The 26461-nt window shown below is 54.2% G+C and overlaps 1 protein-coding gene across 1 annotated transcript in view; it reads left to right on the top strand.

Moving 5' to 3' along the window:
- The window catches only part of LOC103914798 (A disintegrin and metalloproteinase with thrombospondin motifs 7-like), a 72296-nt gene that overhangs the window by 26784 nt on the left and 19051 nt on the right, over positions 1-26461 (top strand). The window contains 9 exon segments of the mRNA XM_009321511.1: positions 3146-3287; positions 6051-6177; positions 6804-7017; positions 10308-12125; positions 13950-14102; positions 14758-14931; positions 15625-15771; positions 15982-16141; positions 26338-26455. Coding sequence (XP_009319786.1) covers positions 3146-3287; positions 6051-6177; positions 6804-7017; positions 10308-12125; positions 13950-14102; positions 14758-14931; positions 15625-15771; positions 15982-16141; positions 26338-26455 — 3053 coding nt within the window.

The following is a 26461-nucleotide window of genomic DNA, read 5'->3' as shown; positions in this document are numbered from 1 at the left end:
GAGCAGCTGGCGGAGGTGGTGGGAGCTGGGAGCCCACTGGCACCCCTCAGCAGTGCTGCGGTCCCGCCGGCACCGTGCCCCCCTCTGCAACGCCTGACACCGTGGCAAGGAGCTCAGCCTGTGGGGTCGTGCTCCGTGGTCCAAACCCGGGTGATGCCACCCAGGGCACTGCAGGTCAGGCTCCGCTTCCTCGCAAAAGCCCTTGAGGCAGAAGGTAAAAATCCAAAAGGATGATTTAAAACCCTTTGAAACAACTAGAAATTTCAAGTTTTACTCTTTTTTGCATATGGGAATTTCCATAAAGCTATTTCCCTCCCCAGAATAAGTCGTCGTTTTTCATCAGACCCCCAAGGCTCTGAGGAGGCGTGCCCCATGGCAGAGCAATGCTGTCTGGCATCAGCCACGGCTCCCAGGGCATGGGAGGGCACCCGGGACCTGCCTCTCTGCCTACCTGGGTCTGGGCAGAAGAGGTTACAATTAACCACATAGTCCCCCCCAAAAAAAATACATGTAATTGCATTGTAGCAGTGTGTTTCCAGGATGGCAGAGTTGCAGGCGAGAGGAGAGCATCTGCCCATCTCCTGTTCCTGTCAGGCATTGCCTCCAGCAGGCAGCCTTTGTGCAGAGCAGACAATGGGGGAGCCGACTTAGCAGATAATGAACTTCAGGGGTTATATATTTCTACGTGACCTGCTCACCCTAACGGTCCTTTTACCCCTGGGTCAGCAGAAGAGTCTCGGTCTTTACCCCAACGATGGGAGCACAAAATTGCATCCCCAAGCTTGTGCGGTTGCCCCATGGCTGGCGCAGGTGGTCCAAGCCCCCGGCCGCTGCCCCTGCTCCCTGGGAAGCCCCTTCTTGGATTCACGCGTCCTGCAAACACTTTTAATACGAGCCCAACTCGACCGTCGCTAATCCCCTCCGCTGCAGCAGCGGCGGCAGCTCTTACACTTACCTGGAAATTGCCTTATTTTGCAGACTGATCCCACTCATAATTTTCACCTTGTTTCCATGGAAAAGAGCTGCCTGGGGGATTACTTTTCAGCACGGCTTTATATTTTAACAAGCTTTGCACGCTTTGCAGGGGTTATAACTGTCAGTGGGGAGGGCAGTGGGAAGGCAACATGGTATGGGGGACTCGGGGCCGTCCCTGCGGGGCAGGTACCTCAGGAGCTGCTCGCTGCTGCTGCTGTGCTTGGCTCTGCAATTCCTTCCCCCGGGAATGGCCACCAGGACGGTCAGTAGTGAGGGATCTGCCAGTTAATGCAAAGCTGTTGGGAGCCAACATGCTCGTGCCCATGGGGCCAAGCTTTCCCTCGGAGAAGCCGGTGGGAATCATTCCATGGGCAGTGGCACAGCTGGGACCAGGCTAAAATTCCTCGTGTGGCGCAGAGGCAGTGACCACCATGGAGGTACGTCCCACAGACCCCCAGGAACCCCCCAGCCCTGGCAATCACGGCTCAGCCCTATGCATTCTTCCCGAGCATCAGCCCCTTTGCAGAGGCTCGCCCTGGAGCCCGGCCATGCCGAGCAGCCAAAGTCTTTGCCTTTTTCATTTCTTTCAGCAGAGGCTCAGGAAGAAATGTGAGTGGGATCCTGGGCTTGTCTGCTGCCAAGTGCTGCTGTTAATGGGAACGCTGGCGTGCTCGGCACCAGCAAATTGCTTTCTGGGATTTGTAACCTAATTAAAACCTTTTGACAAAAATGTTTCAATATTCATGAAGAGGTTTTGGAGAGATGCCTTCGCTCCCGCCAAAGCTCCAAGAACAACAAAGCTTTGGCAATAATGAGAGCACTTAGGCTAAGAAAAACAAGGTTAAACTCCCAGCCTTTGCCGAGCACTGGTGCAGGAGGTGCTTTGGGCAGGATTTGTGTCTACCACAGGAGCCGCTTCATATGTGTTGAGAGCAGCAGGAACCCATTTCAAGTGGGGAGCAATTAAGGAAATTCCTTCAGGCGCAGGTCGCCATCATCCATTGCTGGCGCTTGCTGCCGGCGGCTCCCTTCTGTTTGCCACAGCCCCTTCTTCCACCGCACGAGTGGGGTGTCACACCAGGGTGAGTGCACCCCCAGCCACTCTGTGCAGTGCATGGGGCACATCAGGCTGCAGCCCCAACGCAGTTGAGCCCCTTGCCTGGTGCTGCCTAGGGCTCATCAGTGGCAGATTGGAGGTGCAAACAGGGAAGGACGCAGGTAGCCAGCATCTCAAGCCGAGATGTGCTGCGGTGCTTCCCCAAGGCGGTTGCTGGAGCAGTTGCAGCTCTCTGGGACACGTGGAGGCAAAGAGATTTGATTCCTCCCTTGTGGAGCTGGACTCTTGCTGCTGTCCCCTTCCCTTCCTTCTGCCACCATCCCAAAGGACAGGTCACTGTGTTCACCCCAGTTCACACATGTTCACCTGAGTGTCCATCTGTCTGGGCCAGCCACCATCAGTTCAGCACACAGGGCTGGGAGCAGTGGAGCTCCCTCCAGCCGTAACATCCCTTGCTTAGATCAGGAAGAGTGAGGGGGGGAGCGGGATGTGGCTCAGCATGCTCCCGACCGGCGGGAGCGAGCAGCGGGTCTGTCCTTGTGCGCAGGGTCGTTCCTGCTCCATGTGCTGCAGACCCCAAGTTCGGCTGGGGCCGGTGGTGGCACATGCAGAACCTCCTCCCCAGCTCTAGCTGTGGGGAAGGGGACGGGGAAGGGGACATTTGGCCGTCCTGGGCCCTTCACCGTGCTGAACCTCAAGAAGGTCCTTGGATGAGGCTGCATTTGGCAGTAGGACTGGACGGGTTTAACAGGGGAATCCTTCCAGGCTCTTCATCACAGGAGACATAAAACCAAAGTCGTGGTGGTTCTCAATGCTCTCATTGTTATTTTTGTATTATTACCTGACATTTCCAGAAGCCCAATGCTCTGAGCAGCAGCAGGTGGGGCAGCTCCTCTGCTCCTACACTGCTTCAGCCATTTGCTCATCCCGTTTCCGAAATGGTTGTGTGCTGCTGCTGGGGTACAGGTAATGCAGCCCTGGTACGGAGCCAGACGGAGAATGACATCTTTATGGCCATGCTGGGCAGGTTGTTATCACCTGAAAAGCCCCTGGGGTGCAACCCTGACTGCTCTGCACTAGCCACCTCTCTGACAGCCGGTTGTCTCCCCACAGCTGCTGTTTCAGGAGACCAACCCCGGCGTGCGGTACCAGTACACCATCCAGCGCCCAGCAGACAGCGAGAACGAGATCGAGCAGGCGGAGTTCCTCTGGCGCTTCGGCTCCTGGACCACGTGCACCGCCACCTGCGGGACCGGTGAGTCCGGCTCCCACGGGACCCTGGGGCTCGGCCGCCTGTGGTGGAGGAGCAGAGCAGGCAGAGCATCTCCATACCGCAAGGATGCCTTAGAAATTCCTGGGTCTTTGGTTTCAGGAGGTCTTGAGGGGGGGGAAAGCGACATCTGCTGAGGTCACCACTCTCCGGTGCCCCCACCGTGCTCTCCTGCCGGACCCTGTGCTTTATCAGTATTTTGCTCCTTGCTCGGTGTCCTGTTACCATGCTGGGTGTTCCTCACGTCAGGGTGATGGAGACAAAAGAGCTTTAGAGAAATCTAGGGAGTGTTGAAGGGCCGGTCTCCCGCCTGGCTGGGCCTCTCCAGGGGGGATCGTTTCCAGGGTTTTACAGAGAGCACATGGGAGAGTGCCTGGCATGGGCAGAGCACCAGGGTCCTGCGCTGCCCCGTGGTGTTGGACAGTTGCTTCCCCCCCTCCCGCCCCACTGCGCTGCTGGCTGGGCATCCCGGGGTCCCTGGGGCAGCTTTTGGGGCGGTCGATGGAGGGGGACAGTCTGGGCACGCTGCAAGGGGGGAGGCTGGGACCAGCAAGTGCTTCCTCGAGAGCAGCTGCTACTGAAAAAAAGGGAATTGAAGGACACTCATACTTTCTAGGTAGCACAGAGTGCCAGGAGATGTTTCCTGCCTGTTCCTGGGAGACAGGTGTGGATTCCTGCTTGGAGCAGGAGGGTTGTGGTGCAGCAGGAGGTGGCAGGGCTTTTTATGTATATTTACACTGAGAGCTCTTCACTGTGGGTTTGCATGGGCCCTGCAGTATGGGGAGTCGAGGAGGATGGAAGCTGAGGGCACTTGCTTTTGTTTAAAACCAGCTTTCCTTTGCAAGGTTTGTGTGCTTGGCTTCCAGAACAGAAGGGAAATACAGGAGCAAATCAGGCAGGAGTCAGGTGAGGATGCTCACCCTGTCTGGCCACAGGTGAGCAGCTGGAGGAGGGCTGAGCCCCGCTCCCTGGGCTGGATGGCGGTGTGAGCCGAGACATGAATTTGGGAGAGCTCCAGGACCCCAGCCCCGCCAGCCCCGTAAGCTCCTGAGCACTTGAGCCAGAGTACAACTCAGCAGCTTCAGCAGGGTTGTATCAATCTCAGCTGATTGCAGTGGTTATTATTTACAGCTCTCCCAAGTCACAGGTCAAGTGTGTGTTGCAAAAAGGAGGACAAAAGCAGGCAGCGAGGCAGCGTGTTGAGGGTGAGGTCATCCTGAAAAATGTCGTCCCATGAGCGCTGCAGACTCGGGGCAGGAGGCTTTGGCGGGTGATTTATCCATGAGCTGTGGCTGGGGCAAGAAGGCTGCCAAAAAAGAACTGTGCTGCTGTCAGTTGGCTCTCCTTTGGACACAGCCTCCCCGAAAGCCTCAGTGTGGGTGTGTATACGTGCACGCATGTGCTTCGATGGCTGGATGTGGCTCTGGGTGGTGGTGCCAGGACAGTGCTCACCCCGCGGGCTGCAGCATCTCCACCATTCACTGTCCTGCCCTGCATGTGCTCCTCCGTGTGGCTTCGGCAGCCCAAACTCATGGCGCATCCTGCACCACGGCTGCAGAGGCTTTTCTCAAGGGGAGAGGTGGGGAAAGGCTTTTCCCCCTGGCCAAGAGGTCCCTCTGGCAGCAGGGTGTTTTCTGCAGAGCCTCCACCGGCTGCATCGCTATTAAATCCCATTAGGCAGCTTGTTGAAGGGCATTTTTCTGCATCTCTTTCATCTCACTGCTGACTATAAGAGCTGTAGGATAGTAAAGGTTTTACTCCAGAGATTTCTGCTCAGCATCTCGCTCAGCAATGCCCCTTGCATTGCCTGTGACCAAAGGATGCAGCCGGAGGCCACCAGGACCAAGCTGGCCTTGCAAAAATCGGAGAGTGGGAGCCAGCAGAAGGGTGGAGATGTTCCTGCTTTTAACCCATCTTGTCCCTGTGAACCGCTTGGCACAGAGACAAAGCACCAGAAGTGCAAGCGGAGACATCCCGTGGAGTTTGCGAGGTTGAAGCAAGCCATCTCTCTGAGTTTGGGGTCTGCCAATGGTTCTGGACACAGTTGTCCTCACCTTGCCTTCTGTGGAAACTCTTGCCATTTCTTGGGTATCTCCTGACATCCCTAAGCCCTGAAAGAACAGGTATAATCCGGCAGCTTTTTTCTGAGGGAGAACAAGATTTGCCAACTCTTTCTGTGATCTGTTTTTAGCTTTCTGCATGAACAGCCCTGGACTCGGTCTCAGGGCAGGAGCCAAGGTTTGCCTTGTGCTGGACAGACAGACACTGTGTCCCGCCAGCCCCAGGGAGGGGCTTTGGCTGCAGTCTGCTGCTTGTAATGCCTGGGAGCCCGTGTCCCAGCTGGACCGGTGTTGCTTACTTCCATCCATCCATCCGTCCATCCATCCATCCTTGCATCCATCCAGTCCCAGGTGTCCCTGCTTTGCAGCTGTGTATCCAGGGTCGTTTTCCAGCCCAGTTAAGTTCCATAGGTCTCATCACACACGTGTCATATTGAGACCAGGTGTCCAGCTCTGCTTTTCCCACCCAGGTACACTGGGAGCACTGGTGCCATTGGACTCTGTGAGGGCATCGGTACCTCAGCAGAAGTGGGCTCTCCACTTCCAGTTTCAGTGATGGTTTCATTTTCTTTCCCTTGTTTTTGGTGGCTCAAGCTTACCTTAGGGCCTCCTCTCGCCTGTTGGCAGAGGATGCTCGGTGGTTCGGTTCGATTTTTGTCTCAAGCCAAGCCCTTGCCTGTGTCCGCAGGGGTGCAGCGGCAGATCGTGCACTGCGTGGAGAAGCTGGCCGGCATCGTGGAGGAGCGGTACTGCGACGCGCTCACCCGCCCCAATGACCAGCAGAGGACATGCAACGAGGAGCCCTGCCCGGCCAGGTCCGCTGGATTTCGCCTTGCTCCTTCTCAGCAAAGCTTTAATGTCCAAACTGCCCTAAGGGCGTGACTAGATTTGGGGGGATCTCGGCCGCTGCTGTGCCCAGATTGCACCAGGACACGTGCAGCTATTTGCACCCCTGGTTTTGCACCTCTCCTCTCCCTCATGCTTGAGAATGGGTCCCAGACCCTGCATTGGTCCTTGGGATCAAATCCCTGTGGTTGCCCGAGTGCCGCAGTGCGTTGCTTGCCCGCAGACCACAAGCTGCATGGGAAGGCACCATCCTGGCAGGGCTGGGAGCCCCTCTCTGCCTCTGTGCAAATAACCATCCCCGGCACAACATGGGGACTAATCCATCCCTGACCCTCAATCTGGGTGCCCTGACCTTGGGCTGAAACACAAGCCTCAGCTGGGATCCTAATTCCCCATTGCCCCAGGCCCCGCTGATCGTTACAGGCTGCTGAAGCCTGCGTGCATCTGGTGTACATCTCCTGGCCCCAAACACCTCTCGGTTCGTGGTGGCTAAAACCCACCACCCTGCAGCACTCAGCGCGGTGGGGCACGGGACAGAGCCCAGCTCGTGGCCGCTCGCTCCGGCTGAGACATTTTCCCTTCCACGTTTCCCCAGGTGGTGGGTCGGCGAATGGCAGAAATGCTCGGCCACCTGCGGCCAGTCAGGGCTGATGAAGAGGACGGTGCTCTGCATCCAGAGCGTGGGGCTGGACGAGCAGAGGGCCTTGCAGCAAGCAGACTGCCAGCACCTCTCCAAGCCAGACACCACCGCGCCCTGTCACCGGGAGGTCCCCTGTCCCTCCCAGTGGGCCGTGGGGAACTGGTCCGAGGTGAGAAAGAGCATCGGGGAAGTCCCAGTGTCTTGCAAAGCTGGGGGAGCTGGGGACAAAGTGCCCTCAGACATCCTCAGCCTACCTGAGAGTGATGGGTGTGCTCCTGCTTACAGGGAAAATTCATGGATGTGTTTCTGTGGCTCACACTGTAACACCAGCTCACACGGATGGGAATTTCGTGGCACAGGGAGGTCTCAGAGTGAGGAAGGAGCTGTTTGACTCTGCCCCACCCTCTCTGAAGGATGCTCCATGCTTGATTGCAAGGAGGGCAGAAACAAGAGGTTTTCAACCCTTTCATGTATTTTCCAGCACCACAAGCCTTCCCTTTTGTTTTGGCAGAAGCCTTAAAGATAATTCTTGCTTGCTGAACCAGGGCGTTAGGGGCAAGCCGGGGTCTGGATGCACTGTGCATGTGTGTGCTGGCCAGTGGGCATCTGCTCCCCAGCAGTGTGACCTGGTGCTGGGGCAAAGCTGCCCCGTCTCTGCTGCAGGGGTGGGCAGAGACCGCCTCAGTAATGCTCCCAGGGAACGGGGTGGGGCATCACAAATTTTTCAACAATTTTTTTAAAAAGAGAGGGAGAGATCAAAAAAACCCCAATGTATAAAATGCCATGGTCTGTGGACACCCTCTGTAGCCTTTATTTATTTTTGTGTTTCTGTGGATCAGCTTAATCACAGGTTGAGGGTTTTAATCAGAAAATTGTAACTCCTAATTTAAGCAGCGGTTTCAGAAAGTGTTCAGTGTGAAGACAAGTATCGGGAGAGAAATGAGAGAGCCTGGGAACTGAGCTTGTTGCTAAGAAACAAACAGAATAAAAATGCGAACAGAAAATTTGAAGGCTAAATGAGAGCTATTTAGAAATATTTTTCTAGGGGCCCACAAAAGCCACAATTGCAGGGCTGAGAAAGAAGGCTGCAATAGTTTAAAGGGAAAATCATGAATTGCCTGCAGGTCTGTGCTGTGCACAGAGCCAGCCCAAGCTGTCACAGTCATCCTCTGTGGTGTTGACATCGACGGATCTGTGAGCTCAGGAAAAATGTGCTTGAGATTTTGAGATATCTGTAATTTTTCTGTCCTTTCACTTAAAGTGAGAGCTCTCCTTCTTCTCCGTTTCCACCACCACCAGTAAGTAGAGAAATTTGCAGGGCTTGGAAGCTTCCCAGAAATGTGGTCCTTCTGTCCAGCGATAATAATGGGGGGTTGTTGCTTTTTTTGTACTTGCAAACCCTCAGGCAGGGCAGCACGTACGCCTGTCTAGCACAGGCAGCACCCGGGCAGCCTGCGAAGCCAAAGGGGTTATTTGCGGTTTGGGTAGCCCAACAAAGTGCTTAAACACTGGGACTTAGTGCCTTCAGAAGGACCCCAAAGCAATGTATATCCAGCTCTATGGACTTCCCAAAGAAGTTATCGGTGCACTCAGAGGCATTATTTGTTGTCTATTAATACACGAGGGTCTGCATACAGGAGCATTTGTCTGCTGCTGGCCAGAGTGCGTCCCACCATGCAGCCTGCTGTGATGCTTCCTGCAGTCGTGTGCTTGATGCTGAACTCTCCTGCAAGCTCTGGGTGTTCCTCCATGAGGCTCCTAATAGCCATCGTTTCTTATCTTGTGTCCCGGAGGCTTTCCTGATAACCAAGCCTTGGCAAACGAGCCCCCTCCTTCCCCCTGCAAGAGCTTCGATACTTGGAATTTATCTCCTGGATGGAGCTGGAGGCGTTTGCTGAGAAATTTTAGCTTAAGGTGCATGCTGCAGGAGTTGACATCTGTTTTCCCTGATTTGGCCATCCCAGTAGGGTGAAGCAGCTTGCTTGCACCCCTCCTGCAGATGTTAATGTGCGGTAATGTTTTATTTCAGCAACGTAGTGTAGCTGGTGGAAATGCCTGGCGGTGGCCACGTGGTGTTATGAACTGTCCCTCCTGCTGGGCACAGTCCTCAGGGTTGCTTCTGCTCCTACCTGGCATTGCCTGGGAGACACGGAGCTGGGGAGGCTGGCCCCAGCTGCTGGGTCAGCATCCCCTTTGGACAGCCCCTGCCTGTGAGAAGACGTCCCACAGGGTGGGCATCCCACCCGGGAGCCCACCAGGACTGGCACGGGGAGCGGGGCTGGTCCCAAACAGGCACCTGGCCCTTGTGAGAACTGAGCAAAGATGAGAAAGGCTCAAAATACAGGAGTATATACTGTTTGGGGAGCACATCTCCTGGCCAGCCCAGCAGCTCTGCCTGTTCACCTTAACCTCTTAATTTCCATGTGCTAGTGGCTGTGCATCAAACCCTTGCCTCAGCCCATCTGTTTTCATCTAAATAGCAGGGTTTTCATTTTAGTCAAAATAGCATTTATTCATTTATTCAAAATAGCATTTTCAGCAGAAATCCCCCTCTATTGGGTTTGTTTGCCTTGTTGACCATTTGTTCTCCTTGGCTGGGTTGTATAACAAGTGTGTATAACACACTTTGATGTATGTGACTAACGCCCTGTGTGTCTGTCACCACAAACTGCAGTGGCCTGTGGCTTGTGCAGCCCACATGTGATGTTAGTAACGCTATGATTTACTTATCCAGCAGAAAATTTTGCTGTCCTTCTTTCCAGCTTGTGGGTTTCTTTTATACTGAACAATCTCAAAGAGACCATTATGGTGGAGGAGGGGGTGTCCTCAACAAAGCTCCTTATTGACCCTTGCTTTTTCCCTACTAGGACAACACCCATGTTATTATCCCCTGCTTCAAAAAATTCTCTTCTAGAAGAAGAGATGTAATTCATGGCGATAGGTCATAGAAAAGAGCTATTAGATCATCTTACCCAATGCCCTTCACAATGTCCATCTCCTGGGAAAATTGTTTCTGGCTGGAGTGCAGGTCAAGGATCACCCCAAGCAAAGGACCCTGCAATACCAACCCTGCACTGGGATGGTCTTTAATGGGGAGACAGCCCCGGAGGTAGACTGGGCCAGTAATAACACTGCTTACCAGTGTGACCGGTACCCCCTGCTCTGACCTCTAATACAGGGGACCCCATGCCCCAGCTGGGACTGGCACAGGAGATGTCTGGGGACCCAGGTGGGTGGTGGGAGCACAGCAGAGCAACATGGAGCCCCTTCTCCCTATGCCCAAAGCATCACAGCGCATGCGACAGTTGAGTGCCCACTTCGGTAGCTTGGAGGGGCACACCAGTGAGGGGCACGGCCACTGCCGCAGCACTGCTGCCGGCCCCTTCCCCGCTCCTCCTGCTGCACCCAGTGTCGCCCACGCTCCTGTCCCTGACATTTGTGTCTCTTTTCCTTTCCCAGTGCTCCGCGACTTGTGGAAACGGGACACAGAGGCGTCCTGTTTACTGCAGCAACAGCACTGGAGCTGCTTGTGACCCTGCAGAAAGACCCAGCTCGGCAACTATTTGCTCCGTGCTGCAGTGCCAGGAGAAATTAGACAACGCCAACATGGACTGGTCTGGCAGTGGGTCATCCAGCAGAGAGATATTTAATGAAATACATTACATCCCCAGCAACCAAATTGCTAAATTTAACCCCTTAATTCCAAATATTCCGGAGTCCAGTGATGTCAATATCATCACCGAGGAGGACTTCTCAGCCAGAAAGGGAAATGTCTTTGTTGATGATTTTTACTACGATTATAATTTTATCAACTTCCATGAGGATCTGTCTTACTATCCCTTCACGGAGAAAGAGACCAAAGGCGAGGGGCATAAGCCAGAGCTGAGCACCAACGACGTGGAGGGGTCCCATGCAATACCCACTGATGTCCTGCACACCATCAAGCTGGGAGAAGGAGCAAGTGAGGACCATCTGGTGACCAGTGAAGCAAACACTTCTGCTCCTGTGCACGGTGAAGGAGAGACGGAGCCTGGGGGTTTAGCCATGAATGACCTCCTCAGCATGGTCCCTGAGGATGTGGGGACAACCACTCCCGACCACACCATCCCTCACCTCTCAGCTGAGCCGGAGAACGCAACACTTGTGCCCCACTCTGAGGACCACCCGCCCACACAGAGCACCACGAGTCATGACTCTGCAAACAGCCACAACCACCCACCCCTGGATGAACGCCCAGGAGCCGTGCCGACAAGGACCGGTCCTGGGCAGGACGCTCCAGCCAGCAGCCTTGCTTCCTGGACTCCTTACCCAGCTGATCCCTCCCCACCGCTGCCCACTGGCAGGGGCAGTGCTGGTGCAGCTGATGCGTCCGACAGTCTGGGAGAGCCAGGGAGCAGCGGTGAGGGGCATACAAGCACAGAGGGGCTGGGTAACACTGGCACTGAGGAGCATGACGTGTCCGGCTCTGCAGGGAGAGGCCGTGAAGACTCAAGGCAAATGGGTCTTGTCATCACTGGTAATGCTAACAATGCTGCCCCCAAGACCAAGGAGCAGGAAGGGTGGGCAGAAATGCCGGAGGGGATGGCAGGCACGCACTCAGCGCCGGTGGCTGACAAGCAAGCCCATGGGACAGAAAAGGCAGATCTTTCCTTCCCCACTGCACAGGGACCCGGGGGGGAGATGGGAAGGAGTGCTGGCAGCACCCATCCCACTGCGAGTCCCTATCCTGTTGGTGCTGACAGGGGCCCTGTGGGGCAGGCAGGGCACCAGCCAGAGCTCCGCACCCCCGTGTCCCTGACCTTGGCCCCCTTGGTGGCCACTACAGCTTTTCCAGCAGCAGTGTCCTTGTCCCCCACCATGCCTGGGCCAGCCACCCAGCTCACCTCCAGCGGCCTCACCCAGCAAGATGCCCTGGCACCAGCTGTGCCCACAGCCCCGGCTCACAGCCCTCTTGTGCACCCGGCAGGAGCATCGCCCTCCGAATCCCCTCCAGTGTGGTGGACCGTGGGGGTGTCCCACCACCCAGAGACAGCATCACCCCGTGCACAGCAGACCTCCCATGGGGCCCCGCTCAGCAGCACCACGCCAGGAGAGCACTTGCCGTGGGCAACCCCAGGGACATTTACTTTCAGTGATGGGGAGCATGAGTTATCCCAGCCCACTTCCCTGCCGCTCTGGGAGAAGGAAGAGATGGAGAAGGAGGAGGCTTTGCTTCTGCCATCGACCACCATGGCAGCCACTGTGATGCCCAGCTGGGAGGTTGGGAACTGGAGTGAGGTATGTGTTGAGTCCCATTAAAAGCATGACGTGGCCAGTACGGAGGTGAGAGGCCTGTCCCTCCCCTGGCTGGTCTCTGGGGCATGGCTCTTTGCATGCAAAAAAACGTGCATGGCTCACATATGCTCCAACTGCCACTCCGTCCTGTCCCGCTCCCTTGGGCACCGGCCACGGCAGCAGCTCCTTGTGCTCTGCAGTGCTCGGCTCAGCCTGGCCTGGCACATTTCTAAGCAGCCCGTTTGCTGCCTTAGCACACCTCCCGGCTCCAGGAGGGCTGGTTCCCCCGTGCACGGCATTCCCCTGCTCTGCAGGGAGGGTTCTGGGCAGTGGGTGGTGGCAGTACACGGCGGGCAGGGAAACATGCTCCTCACCCGAATCCCTGACCACTCTGGAGGAGCAGGCAAGCACAGAGCCCCCACGCTGGGACTGAGCACCCAGTGAGGCCCCCCTGGCACAGGAGCAAGTTGCTGCCATTTTATAGAAGAGGGTATCTTAAAATATGCCACGAAATGACAGAAATTTGAATGTCAAGTACAAGGCGCATCAAGGCTGCAAATTACCAAAGGGAAGGGGCTGTGCTGAATGAAGTGAATGGGGGATTATCAGCAATTATCAGCTATCCTCTTACTGCCTAGCTGTCCCGGGGCTGCTCTCTGCATGGCATTTGCAGTGACAGACAAATGGCTGCTGCAATTCGCGGTAATGGGCTTTTATCAGAAAGCACAAAAATAACAAGCCTTACGTGTCATGGTGCACCGGAGACTGAGCTCTGGGGGAGTCTTTTAAGAAGGCTGCACAAAGGACCCGGTAACGGTCAGGACAATACTTAGTATCAGCAAAATACAGTCCCACATGTGGGCTTTGTGAAAGGGCATTGAACATCACTCAAGCGCTGCCCGTGGAGCCGGGGCGTTGGAGGGAGCTCTGCCGCAGGGATGGGACGGTGGCAGCACCGTGACACAGAGGCACACGGGTATGTTGTGAAAGCCCTGAAAAGGCTTTTAAGATGGAAAGGCTGCTACAAAATAAATCAGACCAATCTGGACAGCGAGGGGTGGATCCAAAAGAGGAGGTGGAGGCACTGCCTTTCAGGTGGAGAGAAACCTTTGCTGGAGCTTTTAACAATGAAAGAGCAGGGGACAGGCGGTGCTTGTGGAAGAAGGGCATGAAACAGAGCTTTATGAGACAGCAGTCAAACAGTTGAAGCCATTAGTGCTAATTAAGAGAGACCTAACAACAAGAAAAAAGCTAAAGGCATGCCCAGCCCCAGAGATCCCTGGTGCTGCCCCGTTTCCCACCAAGCTGCAGGCAGCCATGGCCAGGACGCTAGCACAGGGCGATGGCCATTGCTGCTGGAGTCCGGGGTTGCAGTGTGAGAATCCTGGAAGCCGAAAGCTGAACAGGGAGAGTCCCAGCCAGACCAGAAACGACTGAAATGGGTTATGGAGGAGGGTTTTCCTCCTTCCCCCAAACCGAGGGCTGCCTGATGTGCAACTGGTTCGAGAGGAGCCTCTTGCTATGGGGAGTTCTCCATGGGGCTGGGTCCCCTGCCAGGCAGTGCCAGGCACAGCCTCCGGGAAAGCTCCTCTCTCCACCTCATCCCGCAGCCCTGCCTGTGCACACCCCCATTTTACTGGCACCCCTCCCGATGCCCACGGAGGGGGCGATGAGCTGAGTCCCCAGGGACCTTTCTGCCAGGCCACCGGGCTCCATCCTCAGCCAGAGCCAGCCATGAAGCATTAGGGGCATCAGGGGCATCAAGGGACAGCCTCGCTGGAGCTGGCCGGGTTGGAGAGGAGCAGCAGTCTGCCTTGTGTGTTGCAGTGCTCAGCCACCTGCGGCGTGGGCGCGATCTGGAGGACCGTACGCTGCAGCACCGGCAGCGACGACGGCTGCGCCGCTGCGAACAAACCCGTCCCTGCTCGGAGGTGTTCCCTGAGACCGTGTTCATCGTGGCGCATGGGGAACTGGAGTAAGGTAAACAGACGTGCAGCTGGTAGGGAGGGTCCCGAAAAATCCACAGAAAAATGAAGGCAGGTGGTGCCTGCCCTATGGCTAGAGCATTACCTGCTCTCAGGGTATGCCCCATGGCTCACAAAGGCAGAGGGTAAAGATTTGCACTTGCCACAGAGTTTAAATTACTTCATCCCACAGTAATCTTTTCATTTTTCCTGCTCTCGGGCTGGTTAAAGAGCCAGGAATTTGCAAAAGCTAAATGAAGAGAGGTTTGAAAGTTTCTGGAAAACATTCTTGCCAATCTACACTACCAGGGTGTGTTTGCAGTTGGGTTGGGTGAATCCAGTATGTTCCATGGTGGGGAGCAACCCTCCTTGCTCTGGATGGGTGCCATTTCTTGGCTGTGCAGATGGGACATCATCAGTTATAAGGAAAGACTTTGTTGCTGTTACAACTGGAAGCCGATTGCTTTCAGAAGGAAGTTAGTGACAGATTCAGAGCTGCACGGACTTTTCTCTAGCTTGGACTAGAGAAAGAGGTGAAAGGAGGTTGAGTATCAGCTCAATCCAACACAAAGCAGAGTGTACCTCTGGGATCACCTCCCTTTGCCAGAGGGATTCCCCCTGCACCAGCCCCTGCCGCCCTTCCCTGGCGTGATGCTTGTGTCGTTTCCCAGTGCTCCAGGAGCTGTGGTGGGGGGATGAAGGTTCGGGACGTGCATTGTGTCGACACCAGAGACCAGAGGCTCCTACGGCCCTTCCACTGCCAGGCTGTCCTCTACAAACCGCCCGCGCAGCTCCCCTGCCAGAGCACACCGTGCCTGGACTGGTACACATCCTCCTGGAGAGAGGTAAGGGCTGCTGGGGAGGGCGCTGAGCGGGGTATGCGGGGGGGTAGCACTCAACCCCCAAGCGTTGCAGCGGGGCTTCTCTCCTGGCTGGGCACACGCAGCCCATGGCTCCTGGGGAGAGGTGAGTGGGCACAGGCGGGAGCGCGCTGCTCCTCTCAACGGGGCTCTTGCACGTAATGCAAGGAATGGGGGGAAAACCCCATGTTTCACACCCACAGTTATCTTTCCTCTCTCTCCCTGGAAGCATGTTTGGCCGGCGCTTGGCATTTGCTTGCCCAGAGCAAATGCTCAGTAGCGGCTGCTGGGCAAGCGTGCAGCCGGGGGGGGCTGAGCTGCCTGCAGCCATGCAGACGCTTCGCTGGGGCCCCCCGATCGCTGCCGGCAGGGAGGCAGTGGGCGCAGCCTGCCTGTTCACACGCTTGCAAAATTTAAGCAGATACTTGCAGCGGGACTGCTGGATCCTCCTGCCTCTGGGAACCTCCCAACCAGTTTTGAGCACCAAGAAAGAAACCACCCGCTAATAGCAGCAGTAGCTGCAAAGCGGGGACTCCACCTGGGAAGCAGGTTTTGTGGGTGCTTATGTAGTTGTAGGGTGGGTTTGCAGTGTATTTCCTTAAGACACCAATGCATGGAGCATGTCTGCTTTTCTCTTGCGCCACTGGCTTCCCCTTTTGACGGCTTGTGTCTCGGCAGTGCTCAGAGTCGTGTGGTGGCGGGGAGCAGGAGCGGCTGGTGACATGCCCGGAGCTGGGCCGCTGCGAGGAGGCGCTACGGCCCAATGCCACCCGGCCCTGCAACACGCACCCCTGCACCACCTGGGTGGTGGGCTCCTGGGGAGAGGTGAGCGGGCATGGGCAGGAGCACGCCGCTCCTCTCGACGGGGCTCTTGCACGTAATGCAAGGAATGGGGGGAGAAACCCAACCCTCAAAACCTAACTGGGGGCTACTGCAATAAAAATCTCCTGGGATCTGGTGCTGCCAGAACAGGGCGGCGTTGGGGGATGGCTCTGCAGGGTGCAGGGAGCTGATGGGGCTGTCCTGCTCCCACAGTGCACGGCTCCCTGCGGCGGGGGCATCCAGCAGCGCCAGGTCAAGTGCATCAACACCAAGACGGGGCTGGCCGAGGAAGACAGCAGCCTCTGCGACCATGAGCCCTGGCCCGAGAGCACGCAGAAGTGCAACCTGCAGGACTGCGAGAGCTCTGAATCGGGTAAGCGACCATCCTGCCCGTCCTGAAAGCTGAATGTTTTCTCTTTAGTGTGGTTATGCTCCCCAAGAGCCTGTGTGAGCTGTTTGGGATAAATGCTGTGTTTTGAGGACATGGCGATAATTGTGGAGATTGGTGTGAAAACCACCCGGCTCTCAGTTAAGGAATATTACCTGGAGAGTGAGCGGCTCCTCTGTCATCAGTTTTATGGAGGAGTAATGCATCATTCTCCATCACTGTCCTCTGCTGTGGCTGGAGACACTTTTCTACCATACAGCACCAGTGAGGGCTGATACAGCGACACCCGGTTAGAAACTCGGGTGTGCAGAGTTTTTATGCTCACTGTGGGTCATGCAGCAACGTGACAAGGTACAGCACAGTGTCACTTGGCATGCTGTGTGCTAGGGAGGTTTAAATGGCACCGTGTTAGTAGGCATTGGGTGGGCGTGCTGTGCACCGGCTGGGTGGTCTGCTTGGTCTCTTTGAAGCCATGCCATGAAACGAAGTAAAGGCCGTGTAAGAACACAGCCCATTTCTGGGTGCAGTAGCTGTAGATGTTTTTTCTAGCCAAGTTTAGACTCATTCTTTATTTTTCTTCTCCCCACCTTTCACTTATTGGTCCCCCCGGATAGTCTGGAGGAGGGCGCCAGCAATAACTGGCCGTGCTGAAAGACGAGCTACACTCAATTAATTTTTCCGGGGCAGGTCGTGCCCCGCGCTCTCCCAGCTGGCCGGCGGCGCGACGCCATCCTGCTCCTGGGAAGGGACCCCATGAAGGGCCATGTAGCCGGCACCAGCGCAGCAGCACCCAGGGTGGGACAGGCTGGGTGCCAGGGGTGAGCCAGGGGTCTGGGCATGAGGAATGGCGGTGGGCGCATGGTGCTTGCGGTTGCTGCCAAATGGGGAGCTGGTGCCGACTGCAGCAAGGGGAGTGATGGGGGAGGAGGGAAAAACCAGTCAGCCCGCTAAAAAGCAATGTATCTGTGGGAAGATGGAGGGGGTGTTTTATACATGAATTGTGTAAGGCTAGCTTGGCTAATCAATAATTAAGTGGGAATGTTATAACCATCTATAAATGTCCAGAGCATTCAGCTCTCAAGGAACTGAGTGTGGTTTTTTACTGGCACGAATGTGAGCTGGGATGTGCTTGTCGGATGCAGCAGCGTCACCAAGCAAAGGGACCGCTGGCGCCTGCCTGAGTGACCACGCCGGGGGGTGGCGCAGGGCGAGGGGACCTGGTTCAGGAGCAACGTGTGATTCAGAAAAAGGGAGCCGGAAGGAAATATCAAGCAATTAAGCTCTCTGACCACCAGAAAGCTGTTTAGTGACAAAGTCCCAAAACACAAAACTTTTGAAACAAGCCTGGGCTCACCATGAGAAAGTCAGATAAAAGACCAGTTCTCCAGCATCTCTGGGTATGTCTGAGCAGATGCTCCAGCGAGTCAGTCCCATTTTAACCTGAGCCATGCAGACTGTCTGCCAGCTTCATTTACCTGCTCTGCCTGCAGCTGCAATGCTCGGCTGTGCAGCAGGTACTCAGTTGGCTTCTCCTCTCACCTTCACTCGGAGAGATATGTCCCATGGCACCAGGCAGTTCCCTATAAGCCAGAAATCTGTGGGCTGCAAGGGTTAACAGCACTTAAAAGGAAAAGCAATATGAGAGGATTAGATGTCATTGATATTAGCATGTTAATCATTAATCAACCTTATCTTTTTAATGTGTCTGTGCAAAAAAAGAAAGCTTTTTGACTGCCCAGAAAGAAACATTAGACCCTCAGGAGATTTACTGAACAAAGAGAGGGCTGAGAGGTGGAGCGGGGCAGGCAGGAGGGCAGCAGGCAGCCAGTGCCTAGGGTGCAGGAGCCAGCCCCACAGCGGCTCCACACCTCCGTGCAGGTCCCCCTTTGCAGCCTGGGACACCCATTCTCATCCTTTCAGCTATTTATATTTGTCCTGTATCCAGCCATGTTCCTTCTAACACCTGTTCTGGAGAGGGCAGCAGCGTTGGCTTTGGTTAACTGGGATTTGGAGACTGTGACCGCTGGCCGTTGGGATGCTTTTAGCCATTAAACCGCTCCTTTTCGGAGGCTGCACGACCCTCCTGCATTTGCAAGTCTGTCGGGCAGTTCAACATTTAGGAAATAATTAGTCAGGCTTGTTCAAGAAATGATGTGCAGTTCCGGCTATTTTTGTCAAGGGAAAATTTCCATGCTGGGCTTGGTGATGAGAGCCATGGAGCCGCGCAGTGTAGCCAAGGTTATACCAGAATAACTGCTTAGATGTGTAGGAAGCACACAAATAAATGTTAAAATCCTGGATTCAAAATGACATAAATGCTCTGGCTGTAGCCCAGGGCAGGAAACGCCTCTTGGAAATACAAACATTTCCTGCCAAATCATGAAGAGGAACAAAACTTTCACATGGCAGGAAATCACAGATGTGTAAATCCACAGGCAGAGGCTCCCAGAAAAGGCATGAAAAAGGGCTCCAGCCCTTTCCTGTGTTTTAAAGGATCTTTACTGCACAAGATTAACTCAGGCTGGAGTGATTCATGTGTTTATGTTAGAAGCACAAGGAGCCTCTATCTCCTCTAACATGAAGTGTACCGATACCAGCAAAATCACGTATTTGTCTTTGTGAGCGATCGTGTTCTCACTGGGCACAAAAATGTGAATAACCCCAGTAGAATTTAAATGTTAAAACCATTATCAGATGAATTTTTAACAGAGATGGAACAGATCAAACATAAACAAACATCTCATTGGCAATCAGCTCTCTTCAATTAAAGGAGGTCAGAATTAATTAGAACCAGAATCCTGTTCTGTCGCCAGGTTATAAATTAATTGATGATTACACGGAGGTTATTTTTAAATGTGACTGTCGTTTTACAGCTGCATCCAGCTGTGAGCAGAGAAGATAAGATTGGCCATGTCCTTAGATGGCTCCCAGGGAGCATCGGAGCCTGTCGGGCACCCAGATGCCTCTGTGCGACGCCCCAGCAAGGCTGGGGACGTTTGTCTTACTCCATGCTGAGATGAGGAACTCAAACAAACATGACTCCAGCACAGGAAAATCTGCGTGGGGGCTGACAGCCATTGCTCTCGGCCACGCTAGTGGCAGCCGGGAAAGCCCTGTGGCTCCTTGCTGGCATCTGAGGGGGCCACTCTCCTCCTGACAGCACAGCCTAGGCGATAGGAGCGGGAACAGATTTGCTGGACCTCAGGCAGGGCTGCCGGGGAGATAAGAGCAGCCTCTGGCTCAGGAAAGCCTGTTGCCCTCTGATTTCCACCCATGCCTAGCTCTGAGCCCAAACAGTGCTCTCATACCCACATCAGCCACTCCTGTTACCGGATCATTTCTTCTAACTCAGAAAGCTGGAAAACCCTCACAGCATGTTTATTTCTGTGTTTAAGTATTACACTTTGGTTTATGGCCATCTTGGAAAGGAGCTGAGCAGCAGGTCCCGCGTGAGAGCTCGGAGAAACTGGCGCCGGTTTATCTAGCAGGTCAAACAGTCTTAAAACACAAAAGCAGCAATTGCTTTATATTGGAGGAGGATGCTAATGGGTGAACCGAGCAAAAGTCACCTCGCTGCTGTGAATGTACTGGCTGTGACTGCACGATGGCTTTTGGCCAAACCTCATCAGTGATGGGTGGAACACCCCCGTTCAGGACCAAACTCACGCAGCCCACGGAATGCTCATCGTGGTAAATGTCATAAAATTAATGATTTTCCTCGTGCCTGTTTCCCTGGATCCAATACTGGGTGGGTCTGCAAGTTCCCCAAATTCACACCAAGCAGGTGTCAAGCAGGTGATGGGTCTGGCTCTTCGCTCTGGCCAAGGCACTTTAGCAAACAGGACTGTTCCCCACAAGTGTCTCAGGCTTTAAATACCAGCGAGGGAAAGGAATTAAGGTAAAGCGTTCAGCTGGCCCAAGATCAAATATGTATAAGCTGGCCGTGGATACAGTTTCTCTGGGAATGGGACAAAGGTTTCCAGCCAGCAGGAAGAGATGGAGCAGGATGGAGTTCAGCCTTGTGTCCCGGGAGCAGCCAGCACAGGGGACTGTGTTTGGTGGGGCTGTGAGAGGGGCGATGCCTCAGGGGGGACCGAGGGGCAAAGCCCCCCCCTGCACCAGGGACGTGCTGGGGCAAATCCCAGACGCTTGGTGCCCTCTTCTGCTGCCATTTGCGGTGCTCCGGGCTCATTATCCAGGGTCTGGTTGTATTTCTAGTTGCCTCAAGATTAATTGGCAATTAAATATTATATTCCTTCTTTCTTTGAGTAGGGAAATGAAATTATTCATGGTGCTGCATGTAGCTCAATTTGTCCACAAGGGATACATACTAGAAATAATTGCAGCAAATTCCAATTTTCTCTGTCATTTGAGCATGTAAGTCTGTATCCAAGTGGCAAGACAGGGAGGTGCTGCTGAGCGAGTCATTAAGTGCCCTTTATTTACTGCTAATTAACAACAGCTGTCAATGGAAAAATGGGTGCTTGGGAAAGGATTCCCCGTTTTTATTAAATGGAGGCGAAATGAATGTTACACATTTTAACCTTATGGAGAAACAGGCTCTCAATGACACAGGCTGGCAAAGGCTGTTCAGACGTCCCCATATCAGCCCTTCCTACTGAGCGGGTTGATGCAAATGCCAGGTCCGAGCAGTAATGGTGCTGTGCAGGTCCCCTGTAACGCGCCCAGATGCCGATCCACCCCGGCCCACCCACGCCGCGTCTGCACGGCGGCTCCCGTGAAAACCTGGGCAATGGGAGAAAAAACCGTAATAACCATCAGGCAGATGGAGCAGGAAAGGAACGTTTCCTCGCCCTGACAAGAACAGTAGGATTTTCTTATTGCAGTGCTGCATGCTTTTTATGTAAATGACCTTGGTTTGACTAGCAGCGGTGGGAGATGCTTCTCCTCCGGTGGTGGGAGATGCTTCTCCTCCCTCCTTCTTGGCAACTGCTAAGTAGATTTAAGTTTTAGAAAGCGTAAATTGCAATGGACCTCAGTGTCCAGTGCAAGCAATTAGGAGGGTACAAGAATCTGCTTCTCGTCTGCCGTGGGTGCAGGCGTGCAGGCACGGGGCACCCTGTGCGGGCACCCAAGGGAACCTGGCAGCTGTAGCCTGGGCTCCTCTGCCAGGAGCCTCTTGCCAACTCCTCGATAACAGCCTGGCAGGGAGGAGGCAAAGCCTAATCCCAACAACAAAATATTAACCCTTACTTAGCTTTTTTGAAAACTCTCCAGAATACATCAAAGGCATACTTTTCCATGCAGAAGAAAGACCTTCAGCAGAGAGGATATTGGCTTTGTCCTTGAAGTGCTAAAAATGGGGAAAGCAAGGACAAAAATGAAGAAACGGCGCTTTACCCGTGGCTGGAGGAATAACTGCGCTCAACCACTGCAGTCATGTGCTGGGGGTCCTGCCTGGATTCGCTTTCCCTCGGTCCTGAAATAGAGGAGGGCTCAGTGCTGCTGCCAAGCACTGTTACCCTGCCTAATCTTCACGTTAAAGAAAGGCAAAACAAGCAAAGACTCCGTAGATGTGACACGGCTGTCTGCTCAAGCCTGATTGCTCCTTGCAGGGCTGGCTGTGGGAAGCTCTGGACATGGTGTGTTTAAAGCGGTTTTGGATTTTGGAGAGGAAGGCAGGGGTCACGTTCAGCGACTCATTTCAGCAGAGTTGGCTTTTTCTCCCCCTCCCTGCACTCATGAGAAGGAAGGGGAAGACAACACAAAGCACAGGGAGAGTCCTGGCTCTGCCACAGCTCTTTGGAAATCAGAATTCCTCTCTGTGGGATCCAGAGACTCTAAAAAATGGATAATCCCTCTGAAGCTCTTAGAGAGCACTGGCATTTTCCTCCCTCTGGTCTGTAATTCCCAGGCTGGACGCTCAGGGGGTGTCGATCGGAGCTCTGTGACGGTGCTGGTGCTGAGCGAGACGTGCCAGGAGCAGCAGGCTGAGACCTGAAAACTGGTGGGTTTTAGTGCTTTTCTCCCAGTTTTCCAAGCTGCAGCCGTGTTGGTGCCTGCCTGTGCAGGTAAACCTGGCAGCAGAGCACGCATTGCATGCATGCTGACGGGCAACCGCGGCTCTAGTGCTGCCTGCAATGAAACGTGCTGCCTTTGCCAGTGCTCATTCCCAGGGGAGGGCACCGCGGGCCCCGGAGCAGGAGCCTGGGTTAATACTTGTTAAATTCGGCACTGGCTCTGAGAGCATCCCGAAGGCCAGAGGTCAGCAGCTTAATTCTCTGGTTTTGCTAGCTCAGCTCTAAGCTCAACCTTTCCTTGTTTTTACAAAACCTGTTCCAGGAAGTTTATTTTTCCCGAGCATAAAAGTAAATGCTTAGGTCTGTATGGCAGAAGCTTAAATGAAATTTAAAGCGACTTCCACGCCAACTTAAAAAAACAACCAAAAAAAGTGGGGGTTTTCAGTTTCTAATGTGCTGACTTAGCCTGGATTTTAAAAGCCCTGCTTTAAGCTATTTCTTTAGACTAAAATTTGGCATAGACTTGAACACTGGAGCATATGTTCAAATGAAGTGTTAGGATTATATAAAAAAAATTGTTAATAGAAAAAAATAACAGTAAAAGGATTAAATGAAAATTGGGTCAATTCTGTAGGGACCCTCTCTGAAGAGCTGACAAATTAAGTGCTTATTACAGCTTCCCTTGCCCAAGACCAAATTCCAGGGAGGAATCACAAGCTCAGCCAAGATTTTCAGACCTGAGCTTGACCCTGCACACATCCATGCTGAGACGCTACATCAGACCGAAGCACGGCCTGATCTGGAAAAATGATGAGTGCTCAACAACTCCCATTGACTTCAGTTTATTAAAATGCTTTGGAAACCCGGAGCCCTGCTGTGGGGTCTCATGTAAGGTCAGCAGAGTAGTTGCAGCAATGCCTCCAGCCAAGGGTGGTGGCTCTTCTCCACCCTCCACTGAGCCCATCCCAGATTTTATTCCGCAGTAGACTCATACCTTTGCAGATAACATGATGTACAAAGAGAAGTAACTCCTGGTAGGATACCAATGGGCTTATTTATGCCTGTGTACGGCCGTGAGTACTGCAGGTCCAGGAATTTCTGTGCCAGCACCCAGGGTGCTGACCTGTTGGAAAGGGATCAGAAAAGAGCTAAACCATCACCTCTGGTCCTGGAAAGCTACTTTCCAGTGAGAGGCTCCAGAAGCGTAGCCTTTACAGCTCTTTCAAGGGAAGGCAGGAGGCAACTTGGTTGCGATCCATAAATAGCTTTCTAGGAAGACCGTTGCGATAAGCAGAAGGCTTGTGAACAGAAACGAGCCCAGCAAGGCACAGCGGCAGCGGGCTAAAAATACCAAGGCACTCGGCGGGGGTCTGCCTCAGCACAGCATCCCCCAGGAGCACTGCCCTGGGACTGCAGCGCTGACCCTCCAAAATGCCGGTGACATTCCCATCCATCCATGCAGTATTTTTAACTGAGTTCTAAACGCCATGGAGTTTTTACTGCTGTTACACTTGTTCCATGCAATGCAGTGAGTAATTAACCCCCTGGAGCACGCCAGCCCCTGTCCGTGCCTGCCGGGAGCCCTCGTTGTGTTCTCCATTTCTCCTACTCAATATTGTTTCCAAAACCAGCAACTCAAAACACCCTGAATTTATAAATCCCACGGGAAGCACATGTTGGGCAGGTGGGGGTTATCCAGCGGTCGTGCCCCGGTGAAGAGTAAATGATTACCGAATCCTGCACGAGGGGAGAGATGGCTGAGATTAGTGTGCTAAGCTGGAGCTGGGCACCAGTGCGTTTTAAGGCACAGCTCAGCTGGTGCGCCCCGGTATTGCCATTGCCCGCCGTTGGGGGCAGGAGGAGGGGTTCTCCAGGCTGACGTGGCCTCAGGCTTTTCTCTCTCATCAGACACTCCAGAGGTGTTTTAGGACCTCTGCTTGAGCCATCCCTGTCCTGCAGCACATGCAAACGGGAATACATGTATTCATGTGCTCGAATGTCCCTATGCGAAAGGGCTCTGGGGGCTCAGGGGACACCGTGCGCAACCACAGAGATGCTCTCGGGGGAGACCGTCCCTGAGACCCTGATGGAGCATCGCATGAGTAAACTGTTCCCTTTTCCCAACTGGCTCTGGTGCTGTCGCATGGCGTGGCTTCTCTCACAGCAGGTCTGGGGACGTGCACCGCTCCCGTCCCATCCTGTCCCTCTCTGGGCTTTACAGCAATTTCTTGTCCGCTCTGCTCAACCAGCAGGAAAAATCTGCATTGTCCCCCAGCACCCAGGGGGTTGGACCAAACCCCAGCCCGGGAGTGTGACGCAGGGCCAGGATCTGGTGCTTGGTCCCGGTCCGTTGGCAGGTGTTGGATCAAACAGCGCCAGCCGGCAGCAGCTTCTGTGTTAAATGTTTTCATCAGGGCACAGAAACACTATTGCTGCGCAGAAATAGCTGTTGCTCGAGAGAAAGAGAGGAAATACCTCTACTGAAATAGAAAATTAATTTTAGACCAGTATAGTGACCTCTTTACTGACAGGCTGGCGGGCACGAGGGCTGTGATTGAAATCCCAAATGGGGGGAAAAGTCTCTGTTCTGCATCTGCTGCGTCCTTTGCATTAACTGCTGTGGGTCGGCTCGTGCCTGTGGGAATTGGGGCAGCAGCCTTTCCCTGAGCAAAGCCTTTTGTTTGCAGAGGGGAGATGGCGAGGGGCAATGGTCAGCAAGAGCTCCCCCGGCCCGGTCTTGGTATTTCCCCAGCAGAAAAGTGTCCTGAGAAAGAGAAAAGCCCATTTTCTTGCCCCATTTCTGTGTCTGCTCAGTATGGTCTTGGGTGGAGGGTGCCCCGGGGAGAGGCAGCGCAGGGGGACCAAGGGGTGCCGGCCCTGTGTGTCTGTCCTGGGGAGCATTGACTGCCCTTTTTCAGAGAAGAGCTGTCATTTATTTTAATCACTTGTACAGGAGGTAAAATTAGACAGAGCTGATGTAATTTAAACGAGTCTTACACAACTGGGTGAGATGCTGGAGGCTCAATGAGGCACACGCGTGTTTTGATATAAAGTAGAAAAGGAGGAAATTAAAAATGAAAGCAAACCAACTATATATGCTTATAAACAATGCGTATTTGGTGATGGGTCCCTGCTGCTGTAACTAAGCCGAGCTGCAGCCTGTTTGAGCCTGGTCTGGCTGGCGATGGAGCTGGGAGCTGCTGGGGCTGATTTCTGCAGCCTCTGCTGATGCCGCAGGGGAGGGCTGTCCCCTCCTCGCCGTGTCCCACACCATCCCGCGGGATGCACGGCACCATGGTTTGCACGGCACTATGGTTTGCATGCGGTGGCAGGTGCAAGGGTGTTTCGGGGTGGTGGGATGTTCCGCCCTGTCGCACCCCAAGGGCAAGGTCTCTTCGGGACAGCGCTCGCGTCTTCCCCCGCCGCAAACCCGAGTGCTGGACCAAATGCCCCAACGTGTTGCTCCCGGCCCTGGAGAGGGATTTGTGATTTCCATACTGTTTGCAGAAAGGAAACGGTTTCTGCAAACAGTTTGTGCAGCCTGTGAGTGACTCAGCTGGGGCGGCCGGGCTGCGACCCATGGCCACTGCTGCCACTGCTGCAGCTGGACCCGGCGCTGCCCCCGCTGTGGGGCCAGGTGCTGCCCCCCTAGTGGGACTGGGTGCTGGTGCTGGAGCAGCGGTTCCCAAAACAAAGCTCGTCCTCGAAGCAATGCTGATGTTGTTTTGAGGTTTGCAAGACACCTGCAGGAAGCAAACCAGATGATGCGGGTTCTCAAAATAATCTAAACACAATGCAAAGAAAAATGAATTACCACCTTTCTGCCACCTTCTGCTGGCATTGCAGGGAAGGTCTGGGGATTGGGAGGAGACATCATTGTGGTGAGGTTTGTTGCCTCCCCCAGGCCTCAAGCCTGGACCCTCCTCCCCAGGGAGTGAGCCCTGCTCAGCCCCGCTCCCCTGTATGGTTTTGCTACCCTAGAAAGATGCTGCAGAACTGTAGACAGCAGCGCAGGTGTTATTTCTGCTGGCAGTTAGAAATAACGGGGCTACTTGGTACTCAGATGAAGGTGGGCTCTGCATTTGGTGAAGTCTGTCTTTGTCTCTGCCAACTGCATGCCAATTTTCACATCAAATGCCTGATAACCGCACCAGCAAAACCGGCAATAACACTGTCCTTGCCCTCCCACCTCCCCTCCAGGCTTCGTCTGCGAGCGTGACCGCTTGACTTTCGGCTTCTGCCAGACCCTGCGGGTCCTGGGAAGGTGCCACCTCCCGACGGTCCACTTCCAGTGCTGCCGAAGCTGCCGCCAGCACGGGCACCA

The sequence above is a fragment of the Pygoscelis adeliae genome, unplaced genomic scaffold, assembly GCF_000699105.1.
Source record: "Pygoscelis adeliae isolate BGI_AS28 unplaced genomic scaffold, ASM69910v1 Scaffold13, whole genome shotgun sequence".
In the NCBI taxonomy this organism is placed as follows: domain Eukaryota; kingdom Metazoa; phylum Chordata; class Aves; order Sphenisciformes; family Spheniscidae; genus Pygoscelis; species Pygoscelis adeliae.
The sequence above is the reverse complement of the archived record's forward strand: the minus strand, read 5'-3'. Positions and strand labels throughout refer to the sequence as shown.